General features: G+C 36.5%; 2 protein-coding genes across 2 annotated transcripts; both read right to left on the bottom strand.

Annotated features, from left to right (window-relative positions):
* Positions 1–3,551: 3,551 nt before the first annotated feature.
* LOC141902796 (uncharacterized) lies at positions 3,552–6,525 on the bottom strand. Its single transcript, XM_074790692.1, has 6 exons — positions 6,410–6,525; positions 5,628–5,746; positions 5,387–5,422; positions 5,150–5,254; positions 4,039–4,132; positions 3,552–3,692 (listed from the first exon to the last, which is right to left on the bottom strand). Exons 2-6 carry the CDS (start codon positions 5,740–5,742, stop codon positions 3,674–3,676), a joined length of 369 nt encoding a protein of 122 aa, XP_074646793.1. The 5' UTR covers positions 5,743–5,746; positions 6,410–6,525; the 3' UTR covers positions 3,552–3,673.
* A 70-nt stretch (positions 6,526–6,595) lies between these two features.
* LOC141902178 (peptidase inhibitor 16-like) lies at positions 6,596–9,730 on the bottom strand. Its single transcript, XM_074789818.1, has 7 exons — positions 9,720–9,730; positions 9,136–9,140; positions 8,526–8,561; positions 7,772–7,878; positions 7,602–7,678; positions 6,928–7,084; positions 6,596–6,613 (listed from the first exon to the last, which is right to left on the bottom strand). Exons 1-7 carry the CDS (start codon positions 9,728–9,730, stop codon positions 6,596–6,598), a joined length of 411 nt encoding a protein of 136 aa, XP_074645919.1.
* Between the last annotated feature and the right edge of the window lie 4,492 nt (positions 9,731–14,222).

Below are 14,222 nucleotides of genomic sequence, written 5' to 3'. Positions count from 1 at the left end.
GTTAAATTCAAAATACAGCTTGGTAACATTGATTTTGGGATTCAGCATGTCAAAATTGTCGAGAAAGGTCATGTTGCTGGCTTTCTTAATAAAATGCCCACGGTTTTACCTTATCAAAATTACCAACCATTCGATGAAGCATTACTCTATTTTGGATAGGTCACCAAATACAGCGATAGTGGATAATTTGGTAATGATACTGATAGTATATGCAATGTATACATGTAGGCAATTTGTGTAAATGTACTTGATGTATACATTTGATTACTGATCATAATACGATAATACAGTGTTTAGGTTGAGTCTAAATACCAATTCTGAAAATTATGTCAAATGCCCCTGATTTATAATTGCCATCCAATGTACTAATCATCACATATATACATTTCATCTATAAATCACATGATTCACATGAAGATCTCCAGCCATGTTTCGTTTTTGAGATACCGCTAGATACCTAATCATTTTCTAGATGCATTTTTTGATTCACCGATTCCTTATTTTTTTGTAAAAGTGTCCATAAATTTTATGTTAATTTTCATGAATCTTCTTTTCTGGGAAAAACCTTATGTGATCTGCATGTTGTACTTTTTTTCTAGGTTGAACACCGATCCGAGGGATCGGATGATATTCTAGTTTTATGATGTCCGCTAAATCGACAATATTCCTACAATGTAATTGCCTTGAAGCAAATAAAAAAGTGTGACGGATAAACCGCTTGTATTCTCAGCACTATGACTATGGCATTTATCAGACAAATCCCAAACTTGTGGATGATAAACTAGAAGCTTTATTTTCACACTTATCAGATGGGATTTGGATAAATCCCCACACTTTCAGATATTAGATACACTGTACCATCGATTTTGTCAAAAAATGTTCAATGTACGCAATCCCGGTGGTAATGACGTGGTGACAAATATTTTTATTGGCAGGGACGAGACAATCTTTTCGTTTCAGTGAAACAAACTTATCAGTTATTTTCACATGACGAAATGAGAATGATACGATAATTTTGTTTTTTTTCTATACATTTTTAGATACAGGGTAAGGTAATACACAGATTAGAAGGATTGATGAATATAAGGAAGTTATGGAGTTGATCTCTGGCTACGAATTGCATTTCCTTTGACAAAAGACTTTTTTTCGAACGAAAAACCTTCCATTCCCTCGAAAAAAAGTTTTATTCGAATGAAAAGCATTTCATTCCTAAGAAAAAAAGATCTCGTTCGCACGGAAAAGAGACCTTCACCATGTCACATCCGAGAGGCTCCGTATAAATGAGTTAGAAATCTCTCATAAAGTCTCGTTAGATGAAAAATGATGATGACGAAATTGCCGAATAAAAACAATAATTGAAACTAATATCGATAAAATTACGGAAGACCCTCGTTCTATCACCATCCAGTAATCATCCGCACACGCAATGTTACGTGAAAGCGATAATAGACGATATTAGATAATGAATAGCGGCGGGACGGTAATTTTAGTTTAAAAAATAACCTTACATAACGGTATCATTTTTTTGTGAAGATTCGTTAATACGCTGTTACTAGGTTCGATATTAAATCCAGAATTTTGATCGTAAATGAGACAATAACGAGAACGAATTGATTATTCTATAGGGAAAATTCAGTACAAACTGCTTTTGATTAAATGAAAGTGGAGATACACCGCCGGAAATTGTTGATCACGTAAAATCCCGTTGCGTTGTGTCTGTTCAGCTGGGAACGTCTGGCCGCCTCTTTGATTAATTCATCGACGGAGAGGAATTATGGAAAGTTTGCGGACGATGATTGAGCACCCATCTGTTATATCAAAATTGCAATATAGCAGTGAAGATGATGTCGAATTCATGTTTCAAATCACGCAATTATAACACCGGAAACCATTGTTTGTGGAGAGAGATGTACTATATTGCTGTTTATTAAATGCAAACGCGCGCAAGGGGCGTGTTAACCGAGTTAAACCACTAGCCTTGACTGGTACTTTACCTGCATTTTCTACATTTTCTATACGTAATTGCTCAAGTGGGTTAAATCTATAACGTCAGCAAGGGTTCGGAAACCAGATATCGCCGATAGGGGGTGGGAAGACAGATATTGCTAAGATCGTTTTTGATCTTGTTAGTGACTTCATGTCATACGTATTTTCACGCGATAACCTTCAATAATCGTTTAATGCACTTTTTACGGTGACGACGACTTTCGTAACTTTCTTATTGTCTCTGTGGATTATTATAATTGTTACCCCGTAAAAGCCGTTTGAATAGTGTTTGTATACATTGTTACACGTGTGCGGTCCTGATCGCGAGCCGATCTGCACTACGCCCTGTACGGAAGAGCATTGCGGCCACATGAACATTATCTTTTAAGTCGAAATTTCGAAATATTCCGACACATTCCGACTTTTAATCTCGAAATTTCGACTTTGTAAACTTTTTAACAGATGTGCGCACGCTATGTTATAAAATTCATACTATGGCACTACGAGATCAGTTTTTACGGAAAAGCATTGCGGCCACACGAACGTTTTTTCTGATGTCGGAATTTCGACTTTAAGTCTCGAAATTTCGAGTTTAAAAGTCGAAATTTAGACTTTGAAAACATTTTTCATGAGACCGCAATACTCTTCCGTACTAACGTAGTCATCAGTAACTAATAGCTTGGCATATCAAAATTCGATACATACAACCGATTCACTACTAACGTATGGGATATGTCCCTACACCCTTGCACTATTACCCCGTATTATTGGGCTGCATCGTACATGTATATCAGTTTGGTGGCAGTTTTGGATACCTCAAAAGTCAATCGTAGGTTATCATCTGATAAAATCGTAACTTTTATTATGATAAATGGATAATGAATAGTTTCGTACTTGTTCTAGGCTCATGGTGATTACTCCAAATGACTGTATATCAGTGCCAGCCGATCAATAACGATCATTTGATTCAGATATAGATAAAGCATTACATTTTAGGTATCGATCAATCATTTCACGATTGATTATCTATCACTGGTGTGAGCGTAGTTAAATACGTCATTCATTGATATTTTGATATTCATGTAACGTGTATATTATGGATCATCTTGGTTCCTTTCTGATCTGGCGCCCTCATCTGTAGATCTGAAATTTTACGTTTTGGTTCGAATCTACCACCATACTGCTGACTGTATTACGGCGGTACCACCGCATCCTTAAAAAGTGGTTCGAGTTCTTCCTTCCAGAGATAAATGTTGTTGGTTGAATTTTTTCTGTGGATCCAGTTTTTCATTTTTTGAAATCTTGTTACCGCGTTTCGAATGCGAATTTTTTAGGACGATGACAGCTGCCGTCTGTTCGATCTGGTGCGGTCGAATCTGCATCTGGGGCAGTCCTACGGACTATAGTTAAGTTTAACCCAGGGGTATAATCAATTGACTATGAATATTGAGTTAACAGCCCCCCTGTTTAAGTTAACATCAATCTTTAAAACCGGCCGCGGATCTTCGTGGGTCTCAAAGAATATACGATAAATTTTCACGCAATCTCAGTTATTTCATTTGTATCACCCACTATTTAAAATCTTTATTATTCCGACGATTCCAAATTCACATTTTCTAAACGGATCTTAAGTATCCAATCAGAAAATGTATATTTCAATTCCGCGTGGCCTTCCTTTTTCGATCGATCATTTGCATTCCGGAATTCTGAAAAAGAAATAAACGGAAAAGATTTGTACGTACGTCCACCTCGAGCTAGATTTAAGGCTAAACTTTGTTCCTCCAAATCGGCCAAATTTTGTAAACTATAGAATCTGTCATGAGTTCATTTCTATAGCTGCCGGGTCTGTTATTGTTAGCTTGATCGTGATTTTAGAAAAAATGTATAGGATATAGATAGGCGTCCGGCCGGGTCAACTTTTAAGCTCAGCAGAATCGAGAAAAGGTGCCGGGTTCAAATCATTGACAGATCTTCTTTTGCTGAAAATATTCCTATGACTTTTTGCACGCATACGATATTGATATGACTTTAGCTGACCATCCGTATACTTACTCATTTCTGCACGAGTATTTACACATATCTCGTGTGCCTGGATCGCCTGCACACAGGAAACCCATCTCAACGCACCAACCAAACGAATCTGCACCTGAAAAAATAACCAAATTCGCGTGACGAACGAGATTCTTAAACAATACTAATCAGAAAAACGTTTTTGTCGAATTAAAGAATAGTATGTGGGCACAGTGCTTATGATCATGATTATAAGTACACCCTTTAGGCTTGCACTGTGTCCCTCATCTGATATACGGTATAATCACAATTTCTATGTCTGACAATACTAATGATGAAAATCAATGATTTTGTGAGATTTATATCTGATGAAAATAAACATAAAAAAATGAAAAATATGACGTTGAAGAACCCACAATTATGTAGGAAAACTAAGAGAGTAGTTCGATTCAAATGCTAGGCGCTATTTCATTGGTTTTCGAAACGACTCGCAGCAATTGATTTGAAACATCAAACTCCTACCATTGTGATCGTGAGTTTTCGTCAATCCAAACATTTTTCAACCAAAATTTTGGGGAATCGGCCTTTGAGGTCATAAGTTATCTATTAACTTCAAGAGCCGTCCAGCGTATCATTTTTTCAATATTTTTGTATTGTTTATTGTAAATTATTTCGTAAATGGAATATTATCAGCATCAATAATCAATATAAACAGTCACTCAGGGGCAAACCCAGTGGTAAATGATCACTATAGCACCACAATAAAAAAGATAATTCTTACGAAAAGGGTATTATCAATATGCGTGACTCAGAAAGTCAAGCAAAAATGCTTTATCTCTCTAAAACTTTTTTGAGATTATAGCGTTATTGATGTATGCTCTTTTTGAAAGCATTTAAATCGAAAATTGCCCTCTTGGAGCAAAATAGTGGCCGCCTTTTCCGAGCAATTCAATGAACTTGATCTATTGTGTTTCTTATACCTTCACTCTATATCGATTGAATGTAAGAGATAACCAGGACATTTCACAAAGATTTAGTCTTTAGTTCAGAAATGTTAAATATTCTGTTTTCTTTTATTGTGAAACATCATCGGTTGAACTATTGTTTCCAATTGTTCAGAAAAAAGCAAATCTTCGTTTGGTTTGTTTCTTACATTGACATCGATTTCCGCTGTATTTCGCGTCGCATTTACATTTACATCCGTTATTCGGGTCCGGTATTCCGTGTCCACTACAAACTCCTCGATCCATGTTGCATTCTTAATATACAAAACGCAGATTTGATTTCATACTTGTTCCAATATACAGAAAATATAATTTTTGGTTGATCGGGTATTTCTTCAAATTTATACTCGGACATTGCTTAGTTTTGGTGCATTTGTTAAACCTACGCTTATTGCAAGTCCCGGAAGTGCACATGTATGTACCTAAAATAGAAATAATTCATGGAAAAAATATTCCTGACCCGTGTCAGAGTCTGAGATAAGATTTAACCAAGAATGTGCGAACCGTGTCCTGAAGTTACTTGACAGTTTAAGACTTGATAACGTTATTACATCGTTAAATCGTTAATCAAGTCGAAACACGAGTATCTACATAAAACACCGGGAACCGAACCGGGTGTTCACTTACCAGAGCAAGCGTTTAGTGAACCGTCGCATTTAACGGCATTATTAGAATCGTGATCCTTCCCACATTGGGAGCACGAGGTACCAGTTTTGTAAATGCCTTTTCCTAATCCTGGCATCGCCCTTCAAAATGAAACGAAAGTACGAAAAAACGAAAAACTGCTGTTGGGCTTGGAAATACAGTGATCTGATATGGATGACAAATAAGCTCAACTCATTTAGAAAACTTTTGTTTTTGGGAGGAGGGCAGTCATCGTCCAATTTAGATTCACCCCATCTTCATTTGATTGACATTAACAACCTCACTTATCAGGAAAACCGACGAAAATAATTAAGAATATAAGTGACATCACATTTTTAAACGATCATGCGTGGTTTTTCGTCCAAATATCGTATTCTACCACAAAAATTTTGCGCAATATGAATATACAGATGCGTGTAATTTGATAATGAACCCCGTGTTGGTGAAACCAAAGAACCGGGTAACCTTATTTCCATGTGGAGAGGTGTGTTCCATGACAGTGCTAACTATTGAATATCAATACCATAAGTAAAAACCTTGATATTATCCTAAAAAAAACCTTGAACACATCTACACACAAGTACTTATGACTCTAAGATAACCGCCGATGTTAAGGTCCCTTCTCAAAGTATACAAAGTATGTTTTGAAGAAATTCATTAAATTATTTTTCGCATGATTAAGTTAACATTTTTAAGTACTATCTGCCATCCATTGAGAACGTCACTAGAATGTGAATGAGAAGGTCGGGGTCTAGGAAACCTACCGGTCGAAGTTACAAATGTATGAGTAATAATTGGTCCGTTTGATTCCCGAAGATTGAAATGTCAAAGTGGGACAAAAAGTGTAACCGCAGCCAAACCTAAAAACTCTCGCATACGCCATCTGCAAAAAAAAGATTTGGAAAAAAATTCGTAATTCATGGAAACCTGTGAGAAATTAACTTCCAGTTCTATAGACCAGTTTTAACCTATGATTTTCAGAGATAAAATGCTACTCACATATACTCATTTCAAAACAAATTTCTAAAATTACGTACTTAGACAAACACGAACAATTAGGGTACAGAACAAGAGCGCTGCTATTTTAGCAAAGCTGATTTGAAGTGCATGCGTTTACTTAAACCCCTTAATAGACTGTCATTTAATTCGACAATTATTTCACATTATGAGTAAGTAAAGTGGATTTTTTTTAACACCCTCAACCCGCTAAGCGCCACACAGGGCATTATAAGCGGGTTCGATGTTTCTTTTTCCCAATGGGAAATTCTACAAATAGTTTTACCTGTCGGTAATGACCGCAAACTTTGGTGGCTGCGCACTCATCTGCAGAGTGATCGTAGTTTGCGAATTCGCCCCACCAGTCGTTCAAACCTGGCGAAAGACCATCGGTAAAACTGCTCACAGCAGCGGCGTTCTGTCCTAATACTGAACCATTACATCTGAGAGTTTGAAGGATTGTGGAATGATGTGAGAACAAGTCATTTGAACAATTTGCGAACATGGGTTTAATTTGGGAATTGCTCTTCAGATTTAAGTGTTATATCATACGTTATGCGCGAATTGCAATCAGTGCATTTTGCCAAGGTGAATAAGACGCTTGAGCCGAGTAATTCAAAACACGTGGTATAAATATCACGGTTGAAAATTTACTGATGAATTAGATTAACTATAGTTATGATTTTTTCCCAAAAAAAACCTTTTTCGTACGATTGATTTAACTGATGGAATATGTCTGACACGAAAAGGCCCGTACGGTTCGTATACGGAAGTCCCTTGGCGATATACGACATAATCTTTTTCATAATTTCGGCATATTATGTCGAAATTCGAGTTATTCTTATGTAGAAATTCGAGTTATTATGTCGAATTTCGAGTTACTGTTATGTCGAAATTCGAGGTAATAGGTCGAAATTCGAGTTATTTCATGTCGGATTTCGACATTAGCTCTATACATACCGTGACATCAGATCGTGACCGAATATGCATTTATTCGTAAATGCTTGCGCTCTCTCCGCCAGTTCGTCATCCCATTCCTGTAAACGAACGGTAAAAAAGTACCTTTCATATTCCCGATGTCATTTTTGTTTAGAATCTCAAGTTGTATATAAGAATGAATATATATTTACAACTTTCCAGGCGTCGGACGATTTTAACGACGATCTCAGTTCGTTGTATTTCGTTACGAGTTGAGAAATTTGCCCAGCGTTAAACTTAGTAGTTGCGCGTTCACATACTAAAAAAGGGAAAACCTGAACTTGAACTGGCAGGCCCTACATTTAATTGTCAAACTCTTAACTCTAAAGGGGTGAACTGCAAAATATTAAACTTGATGTAAAAAATGAAGGAAGGATAAAGCTTTGAGCTGAGAAATTCTCTGTTGAAACGATTAGATTGATCTTTTGAATAGATCAGGGAACGTTGTCAAGATGAATTGAGAATAACAAACACAAACGCAAACCGCATCATACATTACATGTATTGGGCAAAACCTATTGAATGAATAGGCCTACAGAGTCACTGTTCGTTTGAAGGCCACTGATGGTAACTAGAATGACTCGGCGCCTCTAGAATAAAACGGCGCTGTCACAATGAAAATATTAGGTTATATTAACTGTTTATCATTAACTGACAATAAAGTTTATGTACGTTAATGTTATTTCCATTGATGATATTGGCGTATGAAGTGAGCGCTGGTATTAAAAAGGATGACTTCAACTTTAGTTCAGAATGTTTGTACAAAACAAAAAAAACGTTGTGTGAACCTATTCGAGCATTATCAGTTATTGTCACCGGAGTGTTTGGCAATATGCGTGGACGAATTAAACACACTTTCGCGGTAAGATATTTTACAAACTCATGAACTAGCTTTAAAAAACTCACCAGAAGAGGTTCCACCTGTAACAGCTGTACCTAAAACTTGTAAATCGATAGAAGAAAATTTTTAGATTTCTATTATTTATTGAATTGAAATATCTATCGAGCGATAACCTGGCAAGCGATGTTGAATTCAAGTAAGATATATGGTTCTTAGACACGATGAATTATCATTACTATCATCATTATCTAGATCTTCAAAATAACGTGTTTATTTTGTCGCTTAGAATGTGTAAACCTTGAAAGTGTGTTGATGGCATCTTTGATAGAACTGTAGATGGTTCATTGCGAGCTTTGTAATAGCTCACGAAAATAAACATTTTACGGTAGATTATGGTAGTTACAGTTATCATATTCAAACTAGAAAATGTTTTCCGAACGAAAACTGGATTTCTCCGAACAACTCGAAATCAACTTGCGAAATGTATTTCGCGATGTCAAGGAAAATTTGGATAAAACGTCTTGCTTTAATTGGAAATAATATTATCTCAGGAGGCTGCTTGAATAATGAGCAAGATATGACGATTAATAACTTCAAACTTCAATTTCTGTATTGATTACGCATCAGACTCTTCATCCGCGTGTGGTTTAATCCTGGTGAAGATCTCTCGCTTACCTGATCTGAAATAGAAAGGATGTACAGCAGAGTAGACTAAAGAAATCGTCGATTTCAACAAGCAATGTGGATTTTCAGCGCAGCTGCACCCTTCAAATTGAATCTGAAGGGAATAATAATTAGTGTATGTGATTCTGCTGTTTAAACTCAGACACTGTATGATTCACTCAGCCAATTCACTCAATTCAAACTTTCCTACTTTTAGAAAAAAAAAATCCTGATTATCTTAATACTAAATACGTATAACAGTTACGACTCACATGAAAACCAGCAGGTTAGATTAAAGAAAACGTCGGCTTTTTTACAAGCGATAACGGTTTTCCGCATCGAAATGTATAAATACACAATCAGTCACAAAATGATCATATTGATGATAATATCTGTCTCATATAGCGCTAAATCCAGCGAAGCTACTCAGAGCACTACATTTTTCGGTATTATTACCCCAGCCATTTATTACTCTAATTCTAATATCTGATTCACTGCTTTTAATTATTCAACACAGCCACATAGTAACGAACACTATTTCATTATTAAAGAAAACAGATAATTTTCATCTTGAATATCAGTTAGTGACCACTCACATGAAAACCATATTGTATACCGATACTGAATACATCCTCATCAATGCACGATGTGTCTCCATTCAATGAAATCATGCCGATGTGTCGACCGATTTTTTAAAGGGACTATTTAGGTCAAGCAGAAAGCACAGTTACACATAGACCGGGACTGAGCGCGAAGGCAGTCGTTCACACAGTTATATGATATCATAATAATGCAAATTAATACACCGATTTGGGTTAACAGGGTGTAAGATACTTTTTAGAATTAGTTATATAATAAAGGAAAATGATACTTCAAATAACATGGCTTTTCCAAAGAAGTGTGTTAAAATTAAGATTAACTATCACTTAATGCCTACTTCTGGGCCGGGAAGTAATAATCACTCCAAGTATTTTGTCTGACGGGTTGTATAATTCATGATAACAACTTCATCGCAACTCTACATAAGTTGTCAAAAGTTGTACCGATGAATGGGATATTATACTCTAGAGTGAACTGCACTTGTGGTGTCCTCGATTCTGTGAGAAGTGCCGAAACGTTACTTGACCACGATGAGTACTTCTATTTCCGATTTCACACGGCAAAAATGTGCGTAACATATGCATTCTATTAATAGTGATGTATTTAGTGGGTTTCTTTCGTAAAAAAATAGATATGAATAAATTTACGAAATAAATACTGATTCGGTATATGTATACCGTGATGAGGCCTATACGTGGACGTTTTAATCATGCAAATCACTGCTATTCGAGCAGGAAACATTCTACTTTCTAATTTCTAATTTTTTTGAAACAAGAAATTGTACGCCTATATATTCACTGTAATGCACGAAGTGTTTGCGCTGACGCCCCTGCTGCCCAATTTGATGAATCATGGCAAGCCACGAACTCTGTTTTAAATCCCTGAACCTATAGAGTGCTACTAATGGCCGCTGGGTTCGATTTTTCAGTTTTACTTCCGATAAGAAGGGCGGCTAGAATCATCGCCCACTAACGTCACCAGGATGCGAACCCAGGAACCAACCCTCGATTGACACGACCAGCGACCGATTACAACTTATGAAAATCTATTTCAATTTATCAATTATTGATATAAACGTTCCATAGCTTATCGTTATGAGAATACTGCCTGGAATATAGAGAGACCTGAATGGATATGCATAATGAAAAGGTGAATCGTCTACAGCTGGGTATTTGACATAATAAATTCATACATCAAATGTGATTTAAGTGATACTTGTTTCCCCGGCTTGATTTTCAATGAGTTTGAATTTCAGACTGATTTATATCGATTGGAGAAAAAAAAACTAGTCTCGATTAAAAGCTGCGCTGTGTGCGCGTTATCCAGAGATTCCCTTGCTTCCTCAATATTTTCCTGCGTAATAATTAATGTCCAATATGACAGTGTCACTAATTTGATTTTCGGTGGTAACTGAATGATCATAGTAGTTTTCAAAAAATTCTATCTCATATATATTTCTTCATGTACATATTTGTGATTTGATTCAGTTCTGTATACGGAACCATATATGGTGGCGGATTTGGGCTACAGGGGCCGGTTGCATAGTCATGACTTAAGACCAGTCTAAGACCAGCTAAGTCCTATAACCCATATAACAACTTAAGACCAGTCTTACGTTTCAAGACCACTTTTGGACTTATGTCACGACTGTACAATTGGTCCCAGAATTTGTTGTAATAAAGTAAAATTACTTGTTGATTTCAGCACCCACTGAAGTTAACTGTTAGGTCCTAAAAAAAACCCTTGAAATAAATTGGTCCGAGTGAAATATTCGAGAGTAAAGTCCCAGATGATGCAATCACATCAAATTCCAAGTGAGCGATTAAACGCCACGATTATAATGTAACTTCCCCACAATTGAAATGTTTGGCCAAAGTCCGATATACGGCATTATAGTGAAATGAGTTACTTTCGGAGTAAATCGGGGAATCACCCTACTCAATAACCGCGATGTGTCCTCCAAAAGACCCCCAACCAATTCATATAGTTACTAGATATATGTGAATATTATACATAGTGCCATTTTGTGTTTCGAGATATCAATATCATCAAAATCATTATAAACCTGATAAACCTTATAAGTATATATGCAATGGATTTGTGAGAAACAATGAAAATTATGAACAAAAAAGGCAGTAAAATAAAGGTGAAATAACTGTCATACTTCTGTTCAGGTTGACAGGTTGACACGTTGCCACCCTTTTTATTAATCAAACTCTAGCTGTCGAATGTCAACGGTCAATTGGCCGAAAAATGCAGTGTAACTCTATAGACGCACTATAGTGCCCCATACTGGACTAGCGCCAAAAGTTTGATTTAAGAAAGTGCTAAAACAACTTTCCGGTCCTGAAAACAACTAACATGATGTAACCAGTTATTTTCAATCCTCACTAAAGTTGGAAACAACCAATTGTACCCAATTTCAATTTTTTTGGCCCTTATACACGTGACGATGAACTCTAGGGTGAGATCGAAACGCCGTGTTCTTTTAATTTTATGATTGAATAGATTCTGGATCTTTGAAAAGAAATAGTTTCTACACGGGGTCTTATCTGAATGATTTCTTCTTTTGTAATAGTTCGCGCCAATTCGTGTCAAAAGAATTCTAGGAAAATTCGTCATCGTGCATTTGAAGCAAAAAAATAACAACAACATTCTAATGACTTTTCTAACGACTTTTTCATAACGAGTTCATCGCAAAAGATCCATTTGATCATGGTTGGTTAATGAACTTATCGATTGTAAGATACTGACTTGAATAACTTTTTTTACTTCTCGAATTGTGTCGACAAACTTCTATCAATGAGATTTACCAATTTCAAATGCAAGGTCGGAGGTAAACTGGTTATGCCAGAATAATTACTTACCCATCGATGAGAATAAACCGGTTGCTCATCAGTAGGACAGCTAGCAGGCGAAACATGACGATTCGAAGGCAGACAATAATTTTCAGGTGTTAGCGAATAAAACCTTGATTATAACTGCGAAAACAGTGGATTCTGCGTGACAAAGAATTTATTAAACGGATTTTTAACGTCCTTAATGGCTTTACGGAATTACGATTAAACAAACAATACAAACAATACACAGACAGATAATCGGAAAGTGGGATTTGTTAGTTTTAATTATAGTCTCTCGGAGTAAGATTGATCAGTCTACGTCCTATTATCATCAACGGGCTACCAGGCGCCGCGTGCAGCAGATTAGATATTGTTCCCTCGACGTGGAAAAAATAAATAACAATTTCTGCGTGGGACTAATAACCAAAATCCACCACTCCCACATGTGTGATTTGTTTTTAAACTATCGAGCGGAAAGATAGACACGAGAGTAACAGTGGAACTGGATCCACGTGGGTCATGTTTTCAGAGCCGCACTCAGGGGCGGATCCAGGGGCATGTTATTCTTTCAGTTTTTGAAATTTTGCTATCATTTTAGGGCTTTCTGAGCATCTCTGAGAGGCATTTAGCCAAGAAACATAGGTTATATATTTAGGGAAAAAATATCTATTGTTTATCTTAGGTGGTTACAACGGCAAATTTTGATACAGAGAAAAAATAAAAAGGCACTTTAAAATTCCGACCGTGTCGGGTGACACGGTCGACACGGTCTAAATCCGCCCCTGGCACTAGCATATGAATTTGCGGGAGGGGTTGGGCGGTGGTCATAGAAATGCGAAAAAGGCCAGCTCTATAGGATATAACAATAATATTTGCAAAATCATTCGCGACATTTAGGAAAATATCTGATATTGAGGATCAACTTCTTGTTACTGTATATTCATCGAACATAAGGACATGGTCGACCCCTCATTCTATATTTCACGAGAATGTTAGATTGCATTATAATGATGATTCTATTCTGGTTTTCCGTTTTGAATTATAGTTAAACAAATACAAGAACTCGAGATGGAGGGACGCATGGAAAAGAAAAAACCTATTAAAGTTGATAAGATTTTCACACCAACCCCGTACACCCAATCGCACTCTCTTTGACTCACCGCACTCACACAGAAATATCTAAGAGCCAGATGGCAGAAACTGGTGAAAAAAATGAGAACACTCAACATAGCAAATTAAGAAGATACCGTTCGAGAGCAAGTTAAAAACAGGAAAGGATTCCGATCCGATGATGTTGGAATAACTTGCTTTACTAACTAACGTGGAGCAAGTTAAGTAAAGGTGGCTGACACTTTTACTTACACGCTTATACTTTTTTTGAATTAGAATTATCGGCCTGGCTCTCGACTCGTAGTTATTACCCCGTAGTTTTATTAGATAAGATTGCAGTATTGCATATTGCTGTGTAACAAAACTACTATAGTTTTAGGTTTTTACGGGTAAACAAAACTATAGTGTAAGGTTTTCATCAAGTACTTTCCTTAATTCTAAGAAAATGCCTGGCTGAATATTTTCTTAAGGTACGGTGTAAGGGTATTTCTAACTTTGGAACCCATGCTGTGAGATGCTTAGATTGAATGCGGAACTGATTTGAAGAAA

Source organism: Tubulanus polymorphus, chromosome 3 (genome assembly GCF_964204645.1).
Source record: "Tubulanus polymorphus chromosome 3, tnTubPoly1.2, whole genome shotgun sequence".
In the NCBI taxonomy this organism is placed as follows: Eukaryota; Metazoa; Nemertea; class Palaeonemertea; order Tubulaniformes; family Tubulanidae; genus Tubulanus; species Tubulanus polymorphus.
Note: the sequence above shows the minus strand (reverse complement) of the source record. Positions and strands in the feature narration are given on the sequence as shown.

Coding starts and splice junctions, on each gene's coding strand:
- LOC141902178 (XM_074789818.1), bottom strand. Junction 7,679..7,771: donor CGTCCGACGCCTGGAAAGTT/GTAAATATATAT, acceptor GTTCGTTTACAG/GAATGGGATGACGAACTGGC. Junction 7,085..7,601: donor GGTCACGATCTGATGTCACG/GTATGTATAGAG, acceptor TCAAACTCTCAG/ATGTAATGGTTCAGTATTAG.
- LOC141902796 (XM_074790692.1), bottom strand. CDS start 5,742: ATGCCAGGATTAGGAAAAGGCATTTACAAAACTGGTACCTCGTGCTCC. Junction 5,423..5,627: donor TTCACTAAACGCTTGCTCTG/GTAAGTGAACAC, acceptor TTTCTATTTTAG/GTACATACATGTGCACTTCC. Junction 5,255..5,386: donor TTCCGGGACTTGCAATAAGC/GTAGGTTTAACA, acceptor TTGTATATTAAG/AATGCAACATGGATCGAGGA.